This window comes from Apteryx rowi, unplaced genomic scaffold (assembly GCF_003343035.1).
Source record: "Apteryx rowi isolate R43461 unplaced genomic scaffold, aptRow1 scaffold_22, whole genome shotgun sequence".
Taxonomy (NCBI): Eukaryota; Metazoa; Chordata; class Aves; order Apterygiformes; family Apterygidae; genus Apteryx; species Apteryx rowi.
Genome location: NW_020448530.1, coordinates 4,874,485 through 4,898,830, shown reverse-complemented (window position 1 = coordinate 4,898,830; position 24,346 = coordinate 4,874,485). Strand labels below are relative to the sequence as shown.

The following is a 24,346-nucleotide window of genomic DNA, read 5'->3' as shown; positions in this document are numbered from 1 at the left end:
CCAGTTTTGTATCGTCAGCAAACTTGCTGAGGGTGCACTCTGTGCCTTCATCCAGGTCATTGATGAAGAAGTTGAACAAGACTGGACCCAGTACTGACCCCTGGGGGACACCGCTAGCTACAGGCCTCCAACTAGACTCTGTGCCACTGATCACAACTCTCTGAGCTCTGCCATTCAGCCAGTTCTCAATCCACCTCACTGTCCACTCATCTAACCCACAAATGTCAATGGATTTGATCACCTTTAAGAATGCCTCTTTAATAATTAGATGATAATGAGMCATTTTACGACCCTCTAACCATTACAGCGGCATTTTTAATTGCAGTTAGGCCCATAGTGTTATTGAGAACCAGGCCAAATTTCATAAAAGATTCCTATACATTTTGCAAAGACATAGAAAAGAAGCTGTCCAGTCACACCAGATACCCAGGTAAATGAAATCTATTACTTGTCTCCCCTGCAAAGGATACTAGGCACAGAACAAACTAAGCATCTGAATTTCAGTGTTATCCTAATCTCCCTTCACAAAATTTAAGTGTTGATGGTATTAATGCAGATGGAATAATAAGACCATTTTCTCAGAATAATTAGATAATTGCTTCTTGCAGGAGTTGGAAGCCTATTAGTTGGATATTACAGAGGAAAAGACCTGAGTATACTAAGGGAGAACACGGAGAAAATTACCACAAGTGCACACACATAACAGTTGGCTCTAAATTCACTAGTACTACTTAGGAACATTAAATCGTATGGCCCAATGTTCAGTTACAGTCAAAAACACAAATGAAGTAAGAATCATCAGAAAAGGAACAGAAAAGAAAGCAAGAAATTAGCTTTATGGTCTACCTACACATTTTCAAAACTGCTTGTAGTTCTGGTCAACCCATCTAAAAACTAGAACTAAGATTGGAAAAATAACTTGGAAAATAGCTTGGAAAATAACTGATTGGTGGTTCAGGTTTAAAACAAAATCAAATGAGTAGGAGAAAATTAATAGGGAACGAGATTATTCAATATTTCTCATGAAAAATATCAGCAGGTAGGAAATGAAATTATATGTATAATACAATTATGTATTATTTGCTTTCAACTGCATTAAATTGTGTATTTTATTGTCATGTGATGCCAAAAGAATAAGTGAGTTCAAGAAACAATAAATTCAGGAACACAGGCTCATTAAGGTCATTAAACACAATGATGTGGATGCAGTCTCCACCTTAGGAAAGTCCCCAAACCACACACTGATGAAAATTAGAAGGATATACCACCAAAAGCACATGCTCCCACATTTTTTCTAAGCAGCTGCTCCTGGCCATTGTCCAAAATCGACCTCCATACTGGACATCTCATCGGATACAAATGGATGTTCTTATTAGCTGATTACAAAATGAATGTTAACCATCAACATCATATGGCTATGAAAGAAGTAAATAATATATAAAGAGGTATTATACGAGGCATTCACAACAGATATAGGAAAACGTATACTACCGTTACAGAAAACCCCTACTAGGAAACCAGCATAAAATTTTATTCACTCATCGCCAAGAAATAATTTAAATTAGCATAGTTTCAGAAAAGGGCTACTAAAATTATCAGGAGAATGAAAACCTTACATTCTGGAAGACAGAGACTAAGCTCTTCAGTCAAACAAAATGAAAGCTGGAAGAATATGATTTCTACATATAAACAAAAGGGGAAGCACTGAAGAAAAAGAGTCACAAACTAAAGGAAACACTAGAAGAAGAAGAAATGGGTAGAAGGTGGCCATGACTAGAATTCAAACTGGAAAATAAATAAATAAAACTTTCTAACATCATAGTAGCGAGGTCCCGGAAAAATTTTCTTGTGGAAGTCTGGGTGCAAACAATTTTTTTTTTTCCAAGGTGCAGCTCCTAAGTGTACAAAACAGATGATGTGATTACCTAAAAGAGCTAGAACTCGATTTGATGATGCAGCATATCCTTCTCCAGTACTATCTTTGCAAATTTAATGATGCCTTAATTGCCTTTTTATTGATGCGACAAATTGTCAAGCCTTTCTCTTGAAGCTTCACATCTCCGTGTTTCTATTGAAATACTTTAGATGTCCTTTAGAGATTCCATGTTTACTTTTGTTAGTTACAGATCTTTATTCCACATTGATCTATTTCTTCTCCAGAAAAGAACAGGTATTTCACAGCTCCTTTTCTTCTAGTCTTTAAATCTCAACTGCAAGGAGACTGTGATCTATCTGCCTACAATTGAAAACTCGGACAATAATCTGGCAGTTTCGTGTAACTGGAGCCATACTCACCCTGCCACTAACTGACAGGTCAGCCATGTCTTTATGGCTGCATACAGTAGAGACTAAATGTCATGAATCCACAGGCCTCATAACAAACAAGATTTTGTAATATATATGACAGGACAGGTTCACTTTTGGGGCTATTTTTCTTTAAAGGTAACATAGCATTTAGATAGCCCAGAAAGTAATTTTACAATCTCTAATATTAAGCTTTCAATGCTTTTAACTTAAAACAAAACCATGTTTCATCATTTTCACAAGTCATTCTGTGCTAATTATCCTTCTCCACACCATTTCTTCATTGTTTCTCAAGATGCTGCCTTCTCCTCTGCCCTCACAACTCAAAACTAACTCAGAAATCCTTAGGTGCTTGCATGTCCCTTTATTCTCATGATTTTAATTTTTTAACTGGAGTCTGAACCTACACTTGTTCCACAAAACATTGAAAGCCAGATATAATGAAAAATTTGAAATCTCTAAGCAAGTAAACTTGAAATGAGAGAATTTTTCAAAGTCAATATTGCTCTAAAGACAGATATTGTCCAGATTTTGTCTAATTTCTTTTTCAGAGTAAAGCATGTAGCATTACTCTAGCTTTTTATATATTTTCTAAAGCTCCTAGAATTGTCCATTTTTAAAATCATTATTTTAGAAGATGACAGTACATATGAAAAAGCTGCATGAAATCACTAAACTTTATTAGCTTTTCATTTTCACCTAACAAAATGTATCAGAGAACCTACTTGATATAAATGCCTCTTTGAAGATTAATTCACATTAGCACTATTCTCAGATCTAGTCTGGTATTTGGGATTTCAGTTATGTTCTCTCTAAGGTATATACATACATCTCAAATCATACCAAAGCCTATAATTCCAAAAGTTACGTTAAATTGTACTGTGTAAAAATAGCAATCCAGCTGCCATTAATACTGCTTTATAAACAGCTGGGGTGGAACAACTTAAACTAGTGAGCAAACAGAACTGTAGAGGAAAGGGAAAAAACATGTAATTATACAACAAAAAACAAATATGGGAACCACACAGCTTTGCCAACATTGTCTTTGCATCTAAAATATCTGCACTTCAGTTAGTTCACCAATCAGTTACCAGCATTAAAAACTGAAATTCTTGTATTTGAAGCAAATGAAAAATTCTCACAAAACACCTATTCCATTCTTAACTTAAACAAGAGATCTTTTTTTGGTAATACCCGCTTTAAAAACAAAGGCCAACTCTAAAATATTTATATTTAAGCTTCTGACCAAAACGGTAAAAAAAACTGCTAATCCAGAAAACATTATCAAGCAAAGATGCCCACTGTATTCCTCACCTGTTTTCTCTGTTTTTTAAAGTTTTTACAATGTTTTCAAAAGCTTAAGTCATGATGGTTATAAAGCAGCTGACAATTTTTTCAGTTTTAAAAAACGGCCCTTCGGGATCAAACTCCTGAAGAAGCACAGGTCTGAGGATATTCACTTAAAATCTCTATAAATTGAAGAAGATACATACCTCAGAAAATGTGAGTCTCAGACAGCGAGTTAATCCATTTTTGCTTCCTCTAAGATCTAGAAATAGCATCCATTTACAAATTCACACTCTTCATGAGAAAAGAGTTTCTAAAAATCGATACTCAAAAATTAAAATAGATATATAAATTATTTTTTAATGGATTGTCATATCCATTTGAAACAGCCCTAGTACACAAATACAAGTTATGAAGCTCTGCTTGTAAAATGTGCTGTGATCTTAAATGTTATACTTGCTTCTACAACATTAAAATAGACCTTCTCAAAAAAAAAAGGTGGGAGGTCAACGCCAAGGCTTCTGTCCTCACGGAGAGAAAACTCAGGATCGAAACTGACTGTTACGAGGCTTTCCAGTGGAAAAAAAAGAGTATTTTCCCAGTAAATTTAATTTAAAACAGTAACGGTTAGACATATTTTTGGCCAGGCCATAGCTTGAAAACAGAGAGTGAGGGTTGAACAAAATCAAATGTATTAGATTAATTTAGTCCAGAGGGAAAGGAATGCTTCCCTGTTCAGCAATTCCTCAAATCCCTTGCCAATCCTAATATCCCCTGATGTTTTCAGATTTCTTACAGTGCTTTTCTTTTGCATAACCCAAAATTATGCAAATGGATATGAGTAGGTAAATTCCTGAAACTTAGCGGGATGCTGAAGAAAGTGGAAATAATGAGACAACAGCAAAGTAGGACAACACAGAAGGAATAACAGACCAAGCTTGGGAGAACAAAAGAGCAGCAATTATTCCATTCCCACCGAAACCATAACCAGCTCCTCCATATGCTAGTCTCATAGACCTCACTAGACCACGCACCCCTGCCCAGTACAAGCCTTAAAGTAATTCAGAAGCTTATCACTACAAGAAATATTCCCCTGTCATTCTGAAATTCAAAGCCCCATAATACGATCCTTATTTTCAGTGAATCTCAATAAAATCATCAGGACTGCCACGATTAGTTGTAGACCAAGAATCTTCTAAGAGCCTACAAGAATCAAGGAGAGCCTCCAAAAAAGTCTCATAAGATTTTTCAACAGAAATCTGTTCACATGAAACTTTTAAGACACACAGGGAACATGAGCTTCAGTGCAGGAAATAGTAACTGTAGAGGTGCTTGCGACTAGAGATACCTTCCTACAAATCTCAGTCAGAAGAGGTGTAATAGAACCCAAATTTCTCTGATGAACTCACAATTCTCCTCTTCCATATATAATGATCATTTAAAAGCCAAAGATTTCAGATCCACAAAAAATATGACAGTTGATAAAGTACATGAGAGTTCAATAACTTAAGGATAAAATCCTTACAACAACATTGGAAAGCAAAACAAAAAAACCTCACACTATTCAGTAACATTTAATCAAATTAGGTGATTTTCACTTTCTTTTTAAGAATTTGTACTTACAGAGAACTTTAAAGTGTTTTGTACCACTGTAAAGTATATCAATATAGAAAAACTGAGGKTTTTTTCCATTTTTACAAAATTACCCACAATTCTAATTTATGAACTGAAAAACTCATACACTAAAGGGAACACAAAGCTCAGAAAAAATAGTTTACTTGCCTGTAACCTGAAGTCTGAAACTCCATACATTCCTACCCACAAGATATACTTCCCAGGTCCAGTTCTGAAAGTGCAACTTTATATAGTTATGATCACTGGGGCTCTCTCACACCTACTGTTGTGTTCTGCACAATTCACAAATGTTTTGCAGGTGCAGCTATAAAATCAGGAAAGAGTTTATGGGCCATTAGCACTGTACAGTGCAGCATACACTCCTGTACTACATGCTGTGGTCACCACTGTTTGGCTGCACAACTGTTCTGCTAGATCAGAATTGCATCCAGTTATTTGAGACTTCTCCCCAACATGTATCAAGAGAGAATGTAATGAAGGCTCCAAGGAAGACAACAAGCAACGTGGATGTGCAGAGTTCATCTCAAAGAACTCTAGCTTTGGTAACCTCTTCTCCCTCTAGTGGTTTCTGCACATTCCCACTTGAAGGATATATTACCCTTCAGTACTAATGCAAAAGACAAAAAAAAAAAAAAAAACTCAATTAAAAAGCAATTTAAGGACTGCTCTGCCAAATTAAGCATTAGACTGAGCCACTAGGTTGTAAAAATATCAATGGAATCCCAGGTGGCCACTTTATATACTTCTATGACTGCAATGTGTCTGAGCATGCTGTGTAAAATCAGTCCTTACTACTTAAAAAGGTCACAGTAAGCTGAGGATGTATAATTTTCTTGAATACAGCATCCAACCCATCCAAATAACGTTTTGGAAAAGACGATCTGAACTCTTTTCTCCACACAAAGCAAGAAAGAGTCTGAAATTCTGAATATCATTCTATTATGAAAGTGAATTAGTGCTCTAATACAAAGAAAATAGATTTTCCTTATTTTTGTGGTACCTACAAAGTACAGAGGTATGCTCATCAATAACTTAACATCCCATAACTATTTTCATTAAAGATTTAAAATGAGAACATAGTACTACTTCATCTTTAGGAATTATTCTGAATCATGATCAGTGCTTGCAACCCATCCTTGTAAATGATTTCAAGACTTTCATGAACATTTTAAATGTATTTTTTGCGAACAAATTTGTTATTAATCAGAGAACAGAAAACCTGTTTTATCAGTAAATAGATTTAAAAGGGAAAAGGAATTGAGGGATTTTGAGTGAGAACATATATTCTGGTACATGCTGATTTGAGTGACACAGTAGGTGATAAATTTTTACTGTTTACCCAAATATAGCACATCTTTCATGTTAAGGTGCAAATTTTTCTAAGAAAATGTCATTAATGTACTCTTGACTTCCATGAAATAAATGTTTCCAGCATTTCAAAAATAATGTGCTTGAGTTTTAAATCTGAAAAAATCCAATCCATATTACAATCACGTACAACGTTTCAGACACGACTTGCCACGCAGACCCTTTAGGAGTTTCCACAGACTCCCCTGGCAGCTGCTGCAGTAACTGTAGTTGAAGCCCTCCAGTCCCCCAAAAGCACTTGGGATCAGCATCCATTATGCATCTGTACAAGTACTGCATTTACAGAAAGAAGCCTTTCCCCTGGTCTGCCAGCACAGCGCTTGGCAAGCAGACCATGAGGTATGGAGTCATCGGGGCAGCAAACAGGATTGAATAGTAGGTGTTTGGCTGTGGGAAGCATTGTTTATAAATTAAATGTTTCTGTTCAGATTTCTATTTCTGTTTTTTGAAAAGTGAGAATTACCTTATACTTAAGACCACTTGACATTCAGGCCATTCCTTTGGGTTTGGAAAAGACTGTTTGCTGCAGCAGACAGGTTATATTAAAAACACATTAATGTATTACTAGTATATTATATACTAGTTTATTTGTCTTATTATTTTCAGCATACAAAACGTAAAAAAGAATGTATGTGACAGTTGTTGGCTTCACAGTGTAAGAAAAGCATTAAAAATGAATTTTTCTTTCCATGCCAAAAACAAAATGTTCTAAAATTCTGCATTCTACCCCAAAAATATCTATATGCCTGAGTGTCACAATGAAAATATTTTGCCTGTAACAGTTTCAAATAACTAACAAATCTCTACTGTCACCCCCTTTATATAGTCCACTGTACCTTTTTTCTCAATGAGCAGCACTTAGATATTTTTAATGAGTTGAAAAAAACATTTTTTCAAAAATAGATTAGGATAGCATGATGGTAACTTGAATCAATTATATAAGCAGTACTTCCTGACAAAAGAACAGGTCTTCTTGAAGACTAATTTGGAGAATAAGACTCTGTCTTTCCCTGGAGTCAGGAAATGTTTTAAATATAACTCTTTGCCACTAACTCTTTTAGTACGAGATCAATGACTTCCACTAGAATCCCAGCTACCAACACCAGACTCCCATGAGGTTAGTCCTTCAACAGGAAAAAGTGTACGCAGCAAAGGGAATGGTATCTAATTATGTTGGACACCTATTGCACACATTTTTTTTAAATCTTCTTGCTTTGGTTTATAGAAACCTGACAGTAGACAGAACAAGCCTACCGACAGCACTCAAAGACAAAGCAATACACTGGAATAAAATATGAAATGCAGCTTACTGGTAACATGCTAGATTTGTGACCTAATAATGGACACTAACAATCATCAATATTAACTATCTTTGATGTAGTTTTAGCAGCACTTTTATTGAGAGATTTGCTAGAATGAATATTTATGGTCATAAAATAATCTTATTTCGGTAAAGTTAAAAGTTTAAACATAATATTTTGCCTAATGATTAGACCACATATCTATAAAAACAGGTATCACTAAAATAATTAACATTTGCAAGCCAAACTTCTCAAAAAAAGGAGCCAGACTGAAGATCCAGTCTGTTTCCATTCTTTTGTTGCTGGAGGTCAAAAGGGACTGAAGTTGCTAGAATGTCATGTCTCCTTTTATTGCAATGCCACTACAACATTTGGAAACAATGAAGAGACAAGAAGAAATATGAGAAAGCTCTAACAGGCAACACTTCCAGCAGAAGTACAATTCCAGAGCTGCACTCAATTAAACACGAATATGCAAAACCCCTACAAAGCAGAAAGATCCATATTATTTTCACCAAAAATTTGTAAATATTAGTATACATGTTCAAATTTTATTACACATATAATGGGGTTAAAAATATCAGAGGTTATTTGTTGGGGGGGAGGGGGGTTGCTTGTTTTTAAGCAATCAGTATCAACATCTTCTTACCTTTTTATCTTCTTTAGACTTCCTAATAATGTGCTGASGGCCAAACTTGTTTTGCATGCAAAACATCTTCTTAGACCATTCATTTTTATGAGATTTTAACTGTGGCTGGCCAAAAGTGCCATCGACTCTGTATCTGTCAGCTGGAATCTTACTCATCGGAGGGGGGAGAGTTCCACAGTTAACACTTGACCAGCCATCCGTAGAATCCGTGTAAGACTCCTGGTCGCTAGCATTGCCGTGTTGCCATTCTTGTAACACGTGCACAGGCAACCACCTTTGATTGCCTATGCCTGCAGCACTTTTCTTAGATGGGGGTACTGAATTTCGGGCAGAAACCAGCGGGACTTCGATACGAGCAGAAGGACTTAGGTGTTTGCTTAAATTTTGGGATTTATCATTCTGAATTACTTCTAAAGGAATGTTTCCTTCTTGTTCATGACAGAAGCCATTCCAATGGGAAGCAGACTGATTTTGTCCCCTTCCTACTGGATTTTCCCACATACTGTTAGGAATATGTTTACTTGGATTACTTCCTAAATCAACCACTAAAACTCTATTATTCTTTTCCTCTTGATTAAAATTTCCAATTCCACTATCACTGTTACTGCTTGTACTATTATTCTGATGAGCATCTGCATCACCATCAAGAAAAGCCCTTGCACGCATTCCCTCAATCAATTCCCCCATATCCCTATAAAGGACAGAAATAAACTGAAGAACAGGTAGAGATGACGTTGGAAATTCTAGACAGCCATTCGTGTCTGGATCTGCTGTACATTCCAGTCCAAAACGTCTTGCTATGCCCTGGTGAATTTTATGATGAAATAATTCAGGATCCACCATAAACACATGGCAAGATGTCCTCAGAACTCCTTCATCTTCCTGAGCCAAGCTTGCATCGTCATTTGTCTGCATCGTAACCAGTCCAAAGAATCTTCGGTCATCTGGGCAAACAGCACTGAATGCCAGCTTCTCTGCAGGATATTCTGCCACTACACCTGATTTGTCACTGCACAGCTGAATACAGTCATGCATAATCTTCATCATCACTAATGAATGGATTTTTTGTTCTGCTCGCAGACGTCTCATGCATCCACGAATAGCCTGCAAACTCTCATTTTCCAAATTTGAGGTTGTTGAAGGAAGTTCAATCGAGCCTAGGTAACCTACGATCATGGCAACATTTAAAATACTTGCGTCCAATCCAAAGTCTTCGGCACTCTCCAGTCCAATTCTAAAAACGGAATCATCATTCAGGACTTTGGATATTTCTTCCTTGGACAGTAGGTTTGGGTTATTTATACTTTCATTTCCAGTTTCAAATTTAATAGCAGCAGAATCTGAAAATGATCTTTGTTTTGGTGTCAAAGTCTCTGAGTTACCAGCACAAAGAGTAGGATTCTCAAAGATCATGTTGAAAATGCCACCAGACTGCATTTCTTCAACAACTTTCTCTGCTCTATTTATACCCAGAGCTTTGGAGTCAGGTTTGGGTTTCAGCCAGCCCTTTCCATCATAAAAACCAACTTCTTCATCACTAGAACATGAATCTATATGACTAATCCCTTCAGCAATGACCATGTGCAGCACTCCAGAACATTTTCCTATAAGTTTCACCACATCTTCATGAGAGGCTTTTTTCACATTAATTTCATTAACCGCAAATATTTGATCTCCTGCTTTAAGTCCAACATAATCTGCAGGGCTTCCTTTCATAACACAACTAAGAATACAAGGAGCTTGTCCGGAAAGGGTAAACCCATAGCCAGCTCTTCCTCTTGCAACTTCCACACTTCTTATCCGAGGAGGAGCATGCATGTTGAGTCGACGTTTGACTGTCTCCCCTGGTCTATACATTTTGGGTTTTTCTCCTGGAGCAGGAAAGCTTTTAATTAGTCCAGCTTTTTGTCATGTTTCACACTATATAAGTTACGACTCCTTCAACTGATGAAGCTCTAAGGAGAGAAAAAAAACAGAGACATTTGAATTTTCAAACATATTTCAGCTTTTTTGTTCCTTTTACTGCTCAGAATACTACTACTGAACTCCACCAAAAACTATTACTAGAGAAATAACAGAGCACTTGAAACAATTTGAAAAGGGCAGGTATCACAGTCTTCATTTTACTTATAACACAGCAGTAGTAAAGGCAAATAAAGTGTCTGTCCAAAATCACAAAACAACTTGATGACAAAGCTAAGAACAGAATCTAAGTCTTTTGATGTACAGCCCAGTGTTTTCATACTGCATCATGTTCCTTCTTTCCCAACTCCATCATTTTACCTACTATTCAGTAGACTTCTGGCTTACTGCACCATTGGGATACCACCAACACATTCTGTAACACAGTGAAAATCCTGGATGAGGTTCATCTGTCCTTTCCCAGGCACCTTCAAGTCAGAGATTAAATTGATCTAGTCAGCTATAGCCCACTCCCCCTTTCTGCTCGGTGTACAGACACATGTACCAAAGGTATCCATCCAAAATAAATTAGATAAATTACCCCTGGATTTGCCTGTTTCTCTCCACTGACTGTAAAAGCAGCTTAAGATAAGTAACTCAGACTTTGATTTTCACACATGTATTTCTTTTACATCTGTAACAACACCAGATGCATACTCAAATGATGTATTAGACAAAGGGAACACAAAATCATGTTTACTCTGTTACAATAATTTGATAAATTTACTCAAAAATATCAGAAAACAAACACTATAAAAATTGCATTTCAGTCAGTCATTCCAACATCCATGTGTTTTAGATAAAAATTAAAAAAAAAGAACTCCACAGGCTGCCAGTATTAATCCAGTCAGCAGCAGAATTATGACTTTATGATTAAGATGAAGAAGCTTTATAAAGAGAGATAGAAGTAATTGATTTCATTAAATTTTGGCATTGACACTGAAGTCTGGATGCCTTGTCCAAATGAACTCAGGTAAATTCCATTATTTTAGATGGGTTTCCTTCACTAAGCAGATTAAAATGCCTAAAAATGATTTCACACAAATAACAGAAATGACAACTTACTCAATTTTTGAAATTATCCACTTGCTGCATGATATGAACTCCTGCTTCCAGAGAGCTGGAGGATGAGCAACTGAATTAACTGGATGACTACAGCTACATAAAATTGCAATAAACTAAGTCTGAGCAAGTGAGAACTAATTTGAAAATAATTATTTCTCTGAGTTTGACCACAGACTATTCATAACTTGATCACCTTGTAACATACTTAAACTGTATAATGTACTTGAAAATGGGCAATGTTTTATATAGGTAGATAGATACAAATATATACATTCAGCTCTCACAGATGGACACTTTTGATTATTATATCTAAAAAGTTAAAGTTAGTGGTCTCTGACCCACTACTTGCTACGAAAAATTACCAAGAAGTCCTTCTGTCATTGCTCTCAGGTCCTAAGTTTAAAAAAAAAAAGTCTGCCATAAAGATATGCAGCGCGATGCAATCCACACCACATTATTTGCATTATTTTCTGCCCGGGAAAGAATAGAAGGGCCAGTCCTTCAGATGTTCCACAGAAAAAAAAATTTATTATCTAAGTCTTAACTACTAAAGCATTTTAACTCTTTGATTACCAAATTAAAAAATATAAGAACTGTGAGAGATTGCTTCCCACTTTCTTATTTTTTGGAAATTGGTTCTGCTAAACTGGAAAGCTCCCAGGTCAATACCCAACTACAGGATGCGATTCCTTTAAGAACCTTCCAAATCCGAAATAGGGCAGGCTTCAAAACACTACACAAGACATTCAGTTGGTTTTGTTTTGGGGTTTTAGCTTTTATTTTTTTGAACAAAGGGACATCAGTTTTTTACAGTCTCCAGGGAGCAGCTGTGACTGTTCAATACAGAATAGTTTCTGCAAATTGTTTTAGTGTAGCAATTATCTAGCTTCCATAACAATAGTTCCTCTATAATTTCAGAAAATAAGTTAGCTTTGGAAAGCAATGAAACTTCACACTTAACCTTTGGATGGAAATCATAATATAAGAAATGTTTCCTAAACATTATGCAAACTCACACACTGCTATAAAAGACCCCAGTCAACTTGCATCCAGTCTTGTACCTTAAACAGAGATTCACCTTTTCCCCACGAAGCTAAACTTATGAACTAAGAGATCACTGTGCCTTCCACTATCTATAATTAAGTCTGGTACTTCCTGAGAGTAATAATTAAATATTAATAAATCTTTTCAAGATTAATTTCTTCAGCCAAAAAAAAATCCAACAAATGCCCAACAATAAATAAAAATCTGCTATTTGAGAGCATGAATAAATACATACTTTGTCTTTCAGGGAATATTTCTATTCTTGATTGTCTTGAACACACCCTAATATTTCTTGTGTATATTCCAACACTGCACTGCTGAACTGGTCAACTGTACTGCACAGTAATTTCTGGCACCTAAAAGCATGGTACTAGCTTGCAAGAGAAAGGAAACAATTAGGAGAGTATTAGATTATAAATAAACTGATCAAAAAATAGAGTGAAAAGCAGTACTTGCAAAAGTTTAAGATTCAGTGTTGTAACGTTGAAGGGGCTGATAAGAAAAAACAGATTTTCTAACTATCTTTCTAATCTATAAAAAAAATAAGAGCTACTGCAAAAAAACTATGATAAAAATGTAGTTAGGCTGTTCTTGGAAAAAAGCAAACCTCAATGCTCTCCTACCTCATGATTACACACTTGTTATGAGAGGTTTCCATTTAACTCCATTCACAAGCCAGTATCTCTTTGCCTTCCTAAACTACTCCCCTTACATCAAGCATTTATTCCAGATGATAAGCACTGATAAGGAAACATCACTCCTATACGTATGGCCATATGTTTAAAAAAAAAAAAAAAAAAAAAAAAAAAGCAGGCTGCTTATACCACACTACTCTTCTCTAATAATGAAGTTCCAGAGGTGTGAAGACTTCCAGCTATTAATTTATTTGCATAATTTTGTGTGTGAAAAGTTAGCAAGTACTTCAGCACTAAAGAGCCTTTTGCTATTAAGGTATATACATTAAAAAATAAGAAAAAAGAAAACCGTATTACACCACTGAAAAAGCCATCACTTCCCGAACTCAGTTGCCTGATACTACTGTGCGTTAATTTTGCCTATTACATCCATGAGAAATAACACCTCACTGAATTTATCTAGGAAGCTTCAGGACAAAGAACAAATGTAGCTCTTCTGCAAGAGCCCTAAGCATTCAAATATGTTTTAGTATAATGGTATGACGGACTACCTGAAAAATTACAAAAACAATGTTTCTCATGTACAGAGAGATTCCAAGAGAGATTAGTTGAGTTACAAACTGTTAACAAACTAGTTGTAGAAATGTACACCTCACAGCTTGATTTCAAAACTAAATTACCTAATTGTGTAAGTTTTATTTTTATTTCTTTGCAGACTTGAAACCTGTAGCTATAGAAAGATGTAACAGAAAAATATAAGTACAAATTTCCAGTTTAAAGTAATTATATATCCAAATGATGTTTACTGTAATTAACTACAAAATGTGTAGTATAAATAATGAAATATAGACATTTTAGTAGCAGTGATACAAACCTTTGATTCTGTCCATATGTTTTTACTAAAAAAATGAATTTGTTAATGAACGATATAACCTGAAAAATGTCCTGAATAACCAAAGATAAAGTGATTTTAGCTGTTGAGTTTCAGTAAAATTAAATACTGAATCTTATCAAGCCTACCAATTATATAGTACTGTCATTACTTCTAATAATTCTAGCACTGAACTTTATTAATTTGATAGCGTAACTACATTTGATCATATATAGTATGTCAGAAAATGGTTGCACCCCGATACCAGATATGGTCAGACTTGCTTTGATTTCCTGGTATCATTAAGTATGAAAAAATAAGTCTCAAAGAGAAAAAGACTGTACAATATCAAAAAACATGCATCTCAATTATTTGTCAGGAGGATAAATGCGTTTTAAAAGAGGAAACAGGCCTATAACTGCAGAATAGTTTGTAATGCATAGCAACTAAATCTTAAGCAAATTATATTATTTAGTGACATTTCAATATACTTGTTAAAACACTGAAAAGATAAAATTACCATTATGATTTGAGAAAGGTTTAGCAAATTTGTACCAACACAGCTTAGTAATATGATACAGAACAAATACAGTTTAATAACTATAAAATACTTCACAGTGCATTTCAGACAGAAACACCATCACAAACAATTAAAAGAGTTGTTCGAGTACACAAAATAGCATAGTTTGCCCATATACATCAGCTTTGTCATAAAACAGCAAAGTGAGGTGAAATGTTTGAGTTTTCTGCCAGCATACATTTTGGTCTACCATTTCAATCAATTATCTTTTTGAGGTATAAGACACCACACATACCAGTTACAGCTGAGCTGTACTTTATCCCACAGCCATTGTATTCCTTTATGCATTGGCTTTTTTTTTTTTTTTTTTTTTTTTTTTTTTTTTTTCATACGAGATGTAGAGGTGACTGGAGTTCAGACTTTTACACATCCACTCTAGCTTTTCATGTCACTTTTCAAACCCTTTACTCCCTTTACTCCAGAGAAAATACTACTTGCTTATGTATTTTCAGGGGAGAGAGGTAGCTTGTTTCCTGCTTCTGCTCTTGTTAACTCATAGCAACAAAAAGAGCAAATAGAAACAGGAGATATATTCATAAGTTAGACTATAGCCCAACAGTTACAGAGGGCAGTGAGGGAGCATGTGAAAATTAAGACTACAGTACTGACCACCAGTTCGTTTTGAAAAGCCTTTGGAAATAAGCTGATACTTGGCACTACAGTATCCATGCTAATGTGCTTCTTTTTAAAAAAAGAAAGCAGAGAAGTAGTTGGCTTCATTTTGTTTTTCAATAGGGAGATTCTAAGAGGATAACCTGTGGGAAGGAAGCACACAGAGGGGAGAGACTGTCTCTTCACCCTTGGTCATATGCATCTTTACATAAAGCACTGCAAAAGAGTCTTCAGCATAGGAGCCACTCATTAATGCAGAACTGCAACTGCTTCCACAACTGATGCCACTACAAAGCTCAAAAGAAGTTAAAGGATTTGGTTTCTGTTCACTATTAAAATGTGGTACACGTTTATAGGCAAGCTGCACAAACTGCAGAAGACACTACCGACTGCTTAAGAACTTGGGTGGGACAATATTTTGATAAAAATGTTTATCAACATCCCACAGTTGGCACAACATAATACCATTATTGTTCCTATATAAGCAGGAACTGCTCTGCCAGAAAATAATTAGGTGTACCTAGCATGATGAAAACGACTCACTTTAATTAGTAACAGTAGACTAAAAAATATTTGTTAACAGAAACCTCTTCTCAAGCCGAAGCCAAAGTACAAAACGTAAAAAACACAAACAGAACATCTGCTGTTTTGTTTGACAACAGTCACACGACTACGGACAAAGTTTTCTAAAGCTGTTGTGTCAACAGGCRTGTATTTATCACTCAGGTTACTTAAAATAATTAAAGTTCCTCCTGACAACAAATAAGTTACATGAAAAGATTTTGTTAGCAGCAAGGCTTTTTGTTTTCTTCTTCTTTTCTTACAAATACGCTCCAAAACAGCTGGGATGCCTCGGGAAAAAAAAAAAAAAGGGGAAGCATTTCAAAGTGAAGCAGCGATAGGCGAGCTCTGCTGCGGGACTGAAACAGCCGGGACACGTTCGTGATGGTCTCAGGCACCCCGAAACCCAAACTCTCGGCTCCCTCGGCGGCACGGGGTGAGACACGGCGCCCACAAGAGCTGCGCGAGGCCGAGTGCCGCCCTCAGCAGCGCCCGGCGGCGGCAGCATCCCGGCGGCACCGCAGCCCGCCGCGGGCAACGGTCCGGGCAACGGTCCGCGCGCGCGGCGGCGGCGGCGGCGGCTGCGTTACTCATTAACCGCCCTCCGCCAGCGCCGCTTCCCGGGAGGGTGGAGCTGCGGGGAGGGGAGAAGCGGCACCTGAGCCAGCGGGGGCGGTTTGAAAAATCAAGCGGCAAAATAAGCCGGGAGGCCAGCGGGCACCCCCGCCCCCCCGGCCGTAGAGGGGTGCCGCTCCCCGCCCCCCCCGGCGGTGCCCGCGGGGGGTCGCCGACAGAGGGGCGGCGCGGCCGCTGCCCTCCCCCTCCGCCGCGCTCCCCTCCCCCACTCGGCTCCCCGCACAACGCCCATCTGCCGCCCCCCTCCTCCCACCACACCCCGAGCGGGGTCCCGGGCCGGCTGCGAGGGGGAGGGGAAAGCCAGGAGGCGCGGGTGGCGGCTCCCCCCTCGCAGACCCACTCACCTCCGTCCCCCAGGACTCCGGCTACTCTACTGAGGCACCAGCTCCCCCGGTCACCGAGGAGACGGCGCCGGGCTCCGCCGCACAGCGCTTCGGCCACTGGCTGCGAGGAGCTGTCAGTCACCGCACTCACCCGGCAGGGGTGGCGGTCGGGTTCCCGGACAGAGAAAGGGGAGAGACAATGCCGCGCGCAAGAGAACTACAGCTCCCAGCGTGCCTCGCGAGCGGCCGGCTCCCTGCGGCCGTGAGAGCGGGCCGCGCGGGGCATGCTGGTCCGCGTAGTTCCTTACCCCCCCACAGCAGCCTCACTAGGGCGCGGTGGGCAGCGGGCGCCCCGCCCCCTCGCCTCCCCGCGGGGCAGGGGAGCGCGCAGGCGCGGGCTGGCGGCGCCCGTTCGAACGGGCGTTCGTTGGGGCGCGGCTGCGGCCGGTCGTGAGGGAGCGCGGCGACCCCTCCGCGGCCGCCGTGAGGCGCGAAATGCTCCCGAGTAGCGCGGCGGGGACAACCCGTTCCGTCCCCTCGGAGTCGGGAGGGCGACGGGAGCCGGTTCTCGCCCGAGTGCTTGGTCAGGGAGGTGTTGAGAGGAGCGTGAAGCAGGTATGTCATTCCTCTGGGGCCCAGGAGGAAAGCGAGCCGAACCCTACGAGGGTATAGGTAAAGATAAAAGTGGAGGTGAGCGTTAGGTTCAACCGTTAAACCATCACGTGAGGACGAGGAGGTAGGTGAGGCATTTCGTGAGTAATCAGGGATCCAAAGGACAAGACTATGTGTAAAGGGGAAGTCTTTGCCACCCAGCTGGAGCGAGTTAAGTGAAAAATTAACCAAATAGGTTTGACTTTCTTAGAGAACATGAGCTTTGTCAAGTTTTGTGATCTGTTTATACTTTACAAAAGTTTATGACCTCTGATTGTGAACAAGGACTGGTAGAAAGTCTTTGTGCACAGGGGATTCCTTCATTTCAATGTTAGTTATCTCTGTGCACCAAAAACCTGAAAAGGGAACTGAACCAACTAGTGACAGGCTGAAGGAGAATGCCTGCCCTTTAAATTTCTTTCAGTGCTTTTCATCCTCCAGAGCAAGAGATAGCTACCACAACTCACTACTGCAGGTGTGTCCATAAGAAAACTTTTAAATTTTAAACATAGTGACTTGACTGTTTACCTTCAGTAATTTTTCTAATTCTTATCCAGTCAGCCTTGGAAAAATTGTTTCTTAATATCTCTTTTGCTTTCTAAGATGTTTACAGTAACCAGAGAGTTCAAGAAAAACAAAAACACACAAAAAAGTTAGAAAAATAAAGGACTGCTCCACCACTCCCCCTTCCTCCTTCTCATTCTGCTGTTATTTTCTTTGTCAGTCAATCCCAAGGAGATTTCTACCAATATGGAACTTTTCAGATCAAATTAGATCCCAATGTTGTTATCCCTCTGACCAGGTTTTATGGGAAAAGTTTCCAGAGAGGAAAACAACTTAATAAAATAAGCATTATTTCATTTTCTCAACCTTGCAGAAGACATCTTGGTAAATGATTGTAAAACGACAAGATGATAGACCTGCTAACTTTTCCAGACATTCTGTGCATCTTCCCATAAAGGTAATTATCCATCCTTTAGGGGAGACTAAAATTTCAAAACATAGAAAAAGAAATTGATTGATTGATTTTTAACCTCATAAATGATAGCTTCTTTCAGGTCCGGTATAGTAATTATTTTTAAAATATTCTTTAGAGATCTAAATTTGCCCAGGCAAGCTACAGCTGTGTTTACCCTTTGGCTGGGGAGACTTCACAGGGCCAAGAATTGCCTTCTACAACCAAAAGCTGTTATTTTTTGTTACCATCCCTTAATAGCCACATTATCTCCAGCTTCCATATGAGGTTGTTAAGGTTGTCTTTTGCCACCGTCTTCCATGCTGCCTCAACAGATCTAATGTTGACTTACGCTAGCCCGTTCGCCTACAGAAGGGAAGATAGATCAGCCACACATTTCAGTTTGAAGTTATAAACAGTTGTAACTGATGAAAATCTCTCTTTGACAATGACAGCTAGAGTAAACATAAGAATTGTAACTATCCACAGAGGTATCTGCAAGTAGCCCAGCTGGGCCTTTATGAAGTTAATACAAAGAATCAAATTTTGCTTTATTGTGTTTCAAAGAAAAGTGATACCAGGAAGTGGTGTCATGGTTCACTAACTACAAAATAATTATTCCATGGAGGTGTCAGATTACTTCCTCTTCCATGGATACTGAACCTGTTCTATTCAGGGTAGCCAACAGAGCTGATAGGACTTTTGTAATAGCACAGAAGTATGTAATTAGTTTGACTTCACAGAAGAATTCTCCACAGCAGAGCAGAATTTCCTGTGTTTGTGAGTATTGCTCAACAAAGAAGACATGAACACCCAGACTTACCTGGAAACAGGTGTGTTCATACGGTTTACTTGCATTCAGAAGCGTCCAAGTCATCATGAATCGATTTAGTGCTTTTCCTCAGTCAGTTTGGAAATTGTAAAGAAGCTGACAGCAATTCTGTCAGAATCTGGAACAAGCTGATTAATGCTCCCTCAAAAATCCACAAAAGGTCTCAGCTATAACTTCTCTCATCATTTTCACCACTGTTGGAGACAATATAGAAAGTAGAAGGGTGAAACAAACAGTAATAATGATTGGTGACTTTTTGGCTGAAAAAGTTTTGGCTCATAAGCCTAAGTAGCTTAATGTTGGGTGTACAAACATCTCTCTCTACCCAAGGGTGGCTGTCATAAAACTGTCAGATTTGATCTGGAGAGATTACAATGCCTATTTTAATGAAGAATGATTATTGCTTTCACACGTATGAGGAGTCAACAGATAAAACTTAGTCCTGATGCATAGTCTATGGTTTTAGTTACCATGGTTTAATTACCTTGGTTAAACTAATGAAAGTCTTGGTTGCTCCAAAAGGGTTTTATTTTAGGCATACATAAATATCCTTGCATAAATGTCAAGTTTCTTCATTTGATGTTTGCATCATGTTCAAAAAAAAAAAAAACTTATACAAATGGCAGCATTAAATGCTTCTTAAGTGTCTAAACTTCATTGCAATATTCCTAGCTTAATTTTTTTCTTAAAGTCAGGGAAGATTATATTTCATATATGTTATAATTAGCTTTGTGTTGGCCAGTTAATAAGTAGTTGGGAGCAAAATCCTCATTAAAGAATTTATCTCCTAAATTTCAAAAGCTATTCCTTCTTCAATTAACCATCAGAATCCAATCCAGAGGATCAGTGACTAACATTTTCCACACTGAGGTCTGCAAGAACACAGAACCATCAATATAAACACTGCTAGTTAATCCAATCTTTAAAAATGCCATTTCCTTTCTGTTAAGTATAGTCATCTCCCCATTATACTGCCAGTGGGAAAACAAAGAAAATATTTTTATGTAAATGTATTTTGGATGATGGTGTTTCCTGCCCTAGCATACAAAAACTCTTTGCAAGAGCTGGGAAGTAGTAGAACTAAATAGGGATGCTGATCTTGTTAAATGTAGACTGGCCAATAGAGGATGTATCTTCTCAAATCCTATTTAGATATAACAGGATTGATCTGTGTATCTTTTGCATCTACTTGGCTTTGTAATTGCATCTTTACCTCACATGTTACATAAAAATTTATTTTCAGGATATTTAACTTTTTTCTGTCCAAAAAACAGTGTAAATTAGTGTTCAGGTGTGCACAGAAAGTGAGGATTGTACATTTAAAAATTATAGTTAAAATAAAGATTCCTTTGCCTAAAGATTTGTGTGTGTACTTATTCTAAATATGTGAATGGTACCATTGCAAAATTGTAGTTTTACAAGGTAAGCAGTCTAGAATATCTTTCTCTGCATAAAATCAGGCACAACCAGGCCACAATCCTGACTGGTCCTTTGGATAGCACTGCAATATAAATAAAAGTATTAAAAGCAGTAATTACATTAGAATGTGCTATATTAAAGAATTTTCCCAAATCACTTATATGGATCAAATAAAGCATTTTGTTGTATACAGAAATTGTGAGAAACACAAAATGTGAGAATACACAATTTCTCATCGAGCTCCATTTTTTTCTCCTTGCCCAGGACCAGATATGATTATGGTTGGTGTCTTGTTACACCTCCAATGCTTATGAGCAACCCCAACAAATAAAACCAAAACATCTACTGCAAGTACATCTATGTAAGCATATCTGATATATTTCTGCCAAGAACTAGAGACCAAAGATTTCGGTTTTGGCCTTACTGATGTCAGTGGAAACACAAACCTGTAACCCCCACTGTTTCATGTGGACAAAGAAATACCATGTACCCTACATTCCTCAATTCCTGAGGAACAGGAATACCTTGCCGAGCCAGAATGATTTAAAACTATTAATTTCTTATTGTGTATTAAATTACTGTTCTTCTAATAGCTTTAAAACGTAAGCACAAAAAAAACTAAAAAAAAAATTTTTCTAATGTATTTCATTCTACCTTCTGCTCTGAAGGGAGATCTCTTTGGAACATTACTGAAGGGTTGCCTTGTTTGTTTGTTTGTTTTTTCCTTTAGGCCTTGGAGCTTTATTCTTACAATTCAAAATTGCCTGACTAATTAACCTGCCATGGCCTTGCTGCTTAATTTAAGTATGTTCAGTCCTATTAGGCTCAAAAATGTGAGTCATGTAGTGGCTGAATTTACATGTTCTGAAGATGCACTGTATATTTTTGTTGCTGTAAGAAAAAGGGATCTCTCAGGCAGGTATTTCTTGTGGCTTTAAGTACCATGCCAAAAAAGTCATCATAATCTCATACACCAGTAGCTTCTCATGAAAGGAGCAAGTTCCATCCTTGCATCTTAGAAGTCTATGGAATTAGGATTGTGAATGACATCTCCTAGTATTCTACTCCCACCTCCCTTTTCTTTTTTTTTTTTTTTTTGGTCTTTGAAGCCATTTTCAGCGTGACTCTCAGGTACACGTCACACCATTGGTGACATACCAGGACTCTGCTGCCTAAATTTATTTCTAAGCACAAATCTCAGTATAGAAGTGTCCCTCGTATCCCTAAACCACAAGGAAAATATGCTAAGAGTTCTCYAAGCTCCAAAAGGCTTCCATGAAAAGAAACTTAAGTGAGAACGAGCGCCTGAGGCACTAAGCAGGTGACATCAGTAATAGGCAGAGTAAGTGACTTTGCGTATTGCCATGCGATTCCCGTAGGCTCTGGCTCCAGGACAAACTATGAAGCATCAAAGTGAGGAGGAAGCACCCTCCATTTCCAGTTGTTAACCTTGGATTCAGAAAACATGTTTTACCTCCTCCCCACCTGGGAGGTGACAAGGTCAAGTCCAAACATTTTCCTATTTCCTCATCCAAGCCTTTAATCTCCAAACTTTGGAGACCAACAACAGGTCCTTTTGGACCAAGTCTGTCTTTAGGATACCTGCCAGAGGCACTCTTCATCACATGGTAATCTCTTCTCATGAAATTCAGCTAAAAAGGCATGACACAACTGCAGTGACTTTTAGGCCCACCCTGGCAGGTGCTTATTTGGTGTTAAGAGCGTCTGTGCCTAATCATATGGAATTACAGGATTCTGCCCTTGCTCTTGGATCTGACCTAAATCAGGCTGACTTCAACTTCATCTACCTCATAACTAGATTCTAAATGACCTTTTAGAATGAAAAGAAATGGATTTCTCCATTAGGTGCATTTGTTAAGAGTAATTTTGGCCTTGCCTGTGTACGTGTATGCCTTTTCAGTACCCTCAGCATAGCTTCTTAAGATTCATCTGAGGATTAGGTTAAGGTCTTCCCTCCTATTAAAATTTCTATTCCACAGTAAAACTTGAATCTTGTACTTACATATCTGATGGATTAACTCTTTGAACTCATGACAACCAAATTCCTCCTTCAACTTTTTAAGGATACATTTGTGGTGGCCATTATACAAGCCTAGAGAGCTAGAGAAATCCAGGTGTGGATGGCTGGTTCTCCATAACCATCCTTTCCCTGATAAAGGACTCACTCCAAATTCTTGCCTACCATAACATCCTAGTTTAATCTGAAATAGGAAATTAGCCTATGCTTTTTTTCCTAAGCTTTATTTTTCCTAAGTCTAAACCTGAGGCATGCCCACATACCTTGCATGTGAAGTATACTTCATTTTTATTTGCAGAGGACAAGACAAGATTACAAGACTCAGTTGTGTCAACAGCTTAGAGATTCAGAGGTATAGCTTTATCTAGAGACAGATGGCTGACTATAAGGACTATCGGAGAGGAATTTTTCATCTAGCACTGAGGAACACTGCACCAGTGTTCAGGCAACTTGAACTTTCACTAGGCACCATGCCTTTCCTGAAGTCTCTGCATGTGGGCTAACTTTGTCTTCAACTGAAGACTCTGGTATCTTTCTGTAAATAAACTATGATGTGCATGGGATATTGCCTGGAATTGTTCATTGCACAAATGAACGCAGTCAGACATTCAAAGAGAAGGAAAGTCGTTCTTCAAGATATATTGCACATTCTTTAACCACCTTCCTAGTCTGTTTTCTCGAGAGTCTGTGGGAGTTCCTGGGATTCTGAGAGTGAAGATCAATAAAGGGGTGCAGGCACAAACTGTCTAGAAAAGTCAACACATGAGAGGAGCTGCATGTTTTTTTTTATTACTGAGATAAAAATTTATACATCTCCAGAGCATATGTAGTGTCACCATACATACAGGCAACACATCTTTAAAGGTTCCAGCAATCTTCCTGCTCTATCATTTGAAATGAATGCATCTAAATTTAAGTTTGTGGCTTATTCATATAAGTACGTAAATCAAATCATATGAAGTCTTAACCATCAAGTAGATGTGAAACAAGGGCATAGATTCTGGTGTAATCTATGTTATGCCATTTCAACGGCAGTGGAATTCAGTTGTAGTTTTTACTGAATATTATATAATGTAAACCAGCTCTAAATGATCTTAAATCCTTGTGTACAGGTGAAATGTTCAGGTTTAAATCCTATGTGGACAGTTTTATTTCTGTGACAGATTTAATAGTGGTATATTTCAGCTTTATCTGGTGAGCTATCACATTAAGCTAACTTAGAAAGAAGTATTTAAAGGCTTATTTATACTTGTTTAAATAAAGTAATGTTAACACTGTGCAAGTTCACATGGACAAGGCTTTATGTGTCCATAAAGCAGACTGCATTTGATTTAATTATGTTGAATTAAAGATAAATTATAGTTAAACCTGTGGGGGGGGGGGAATGAGGATCACTGAGAGTTTTTAAAGTAGTTTTAATTAATTTTCTAAATATGTTTACTTTGCAATTCATACAAAATTGATATTCCTATAGCCTCCCTCAGTGAAACAAGCCTACTTCAAGCTGTGATAAGTACTCCTCAACATTTAAGTATGTAGCAAATTTTGTACCTTTAATTGTATGCACCAATTCATTTCTTCTTACAATGTATACCAACTCAAAACTTACCACTAAGAT

General features: G+C 38.0%; 1 protein-coding gene across 5 annotated transcripts in view; it reads right to left on the bottom strand.

Moving 5' to 3' along the window:
* RGS12 (regulator of G protein signaling 12) overlaps window positions 1-17,042 on the bottom strand; it is a 91,856-nt gene extending 74,814 nt beyond the window's left edge. For all 5 annotated transcript variants that reach the window (XR_003253307.1, XM_026064606.1, XM_026064603.1 and 2 more), the window contains exons 1-2: window positions 16,855-17,042; window positions 8,545-10,499 (exon numbers count right to left, since the gene is read on the bottom strand). Coding sequence is in view for 4 of the 5 variants with exons in the window: in XM_026064606.1 (XP_025920391.1) it covers window positions 8,545-10,401 (1,857 nt within the window). In the remaining variant the exon portion in view is untranslated. The remainder of the gene's footprint in view (window positions 1-8,544; window positions 10,500-16,854) is intronic.
* Between the last annotated feature and the right edge of the window lie 7,304 nt (window positions 17,043-24,346).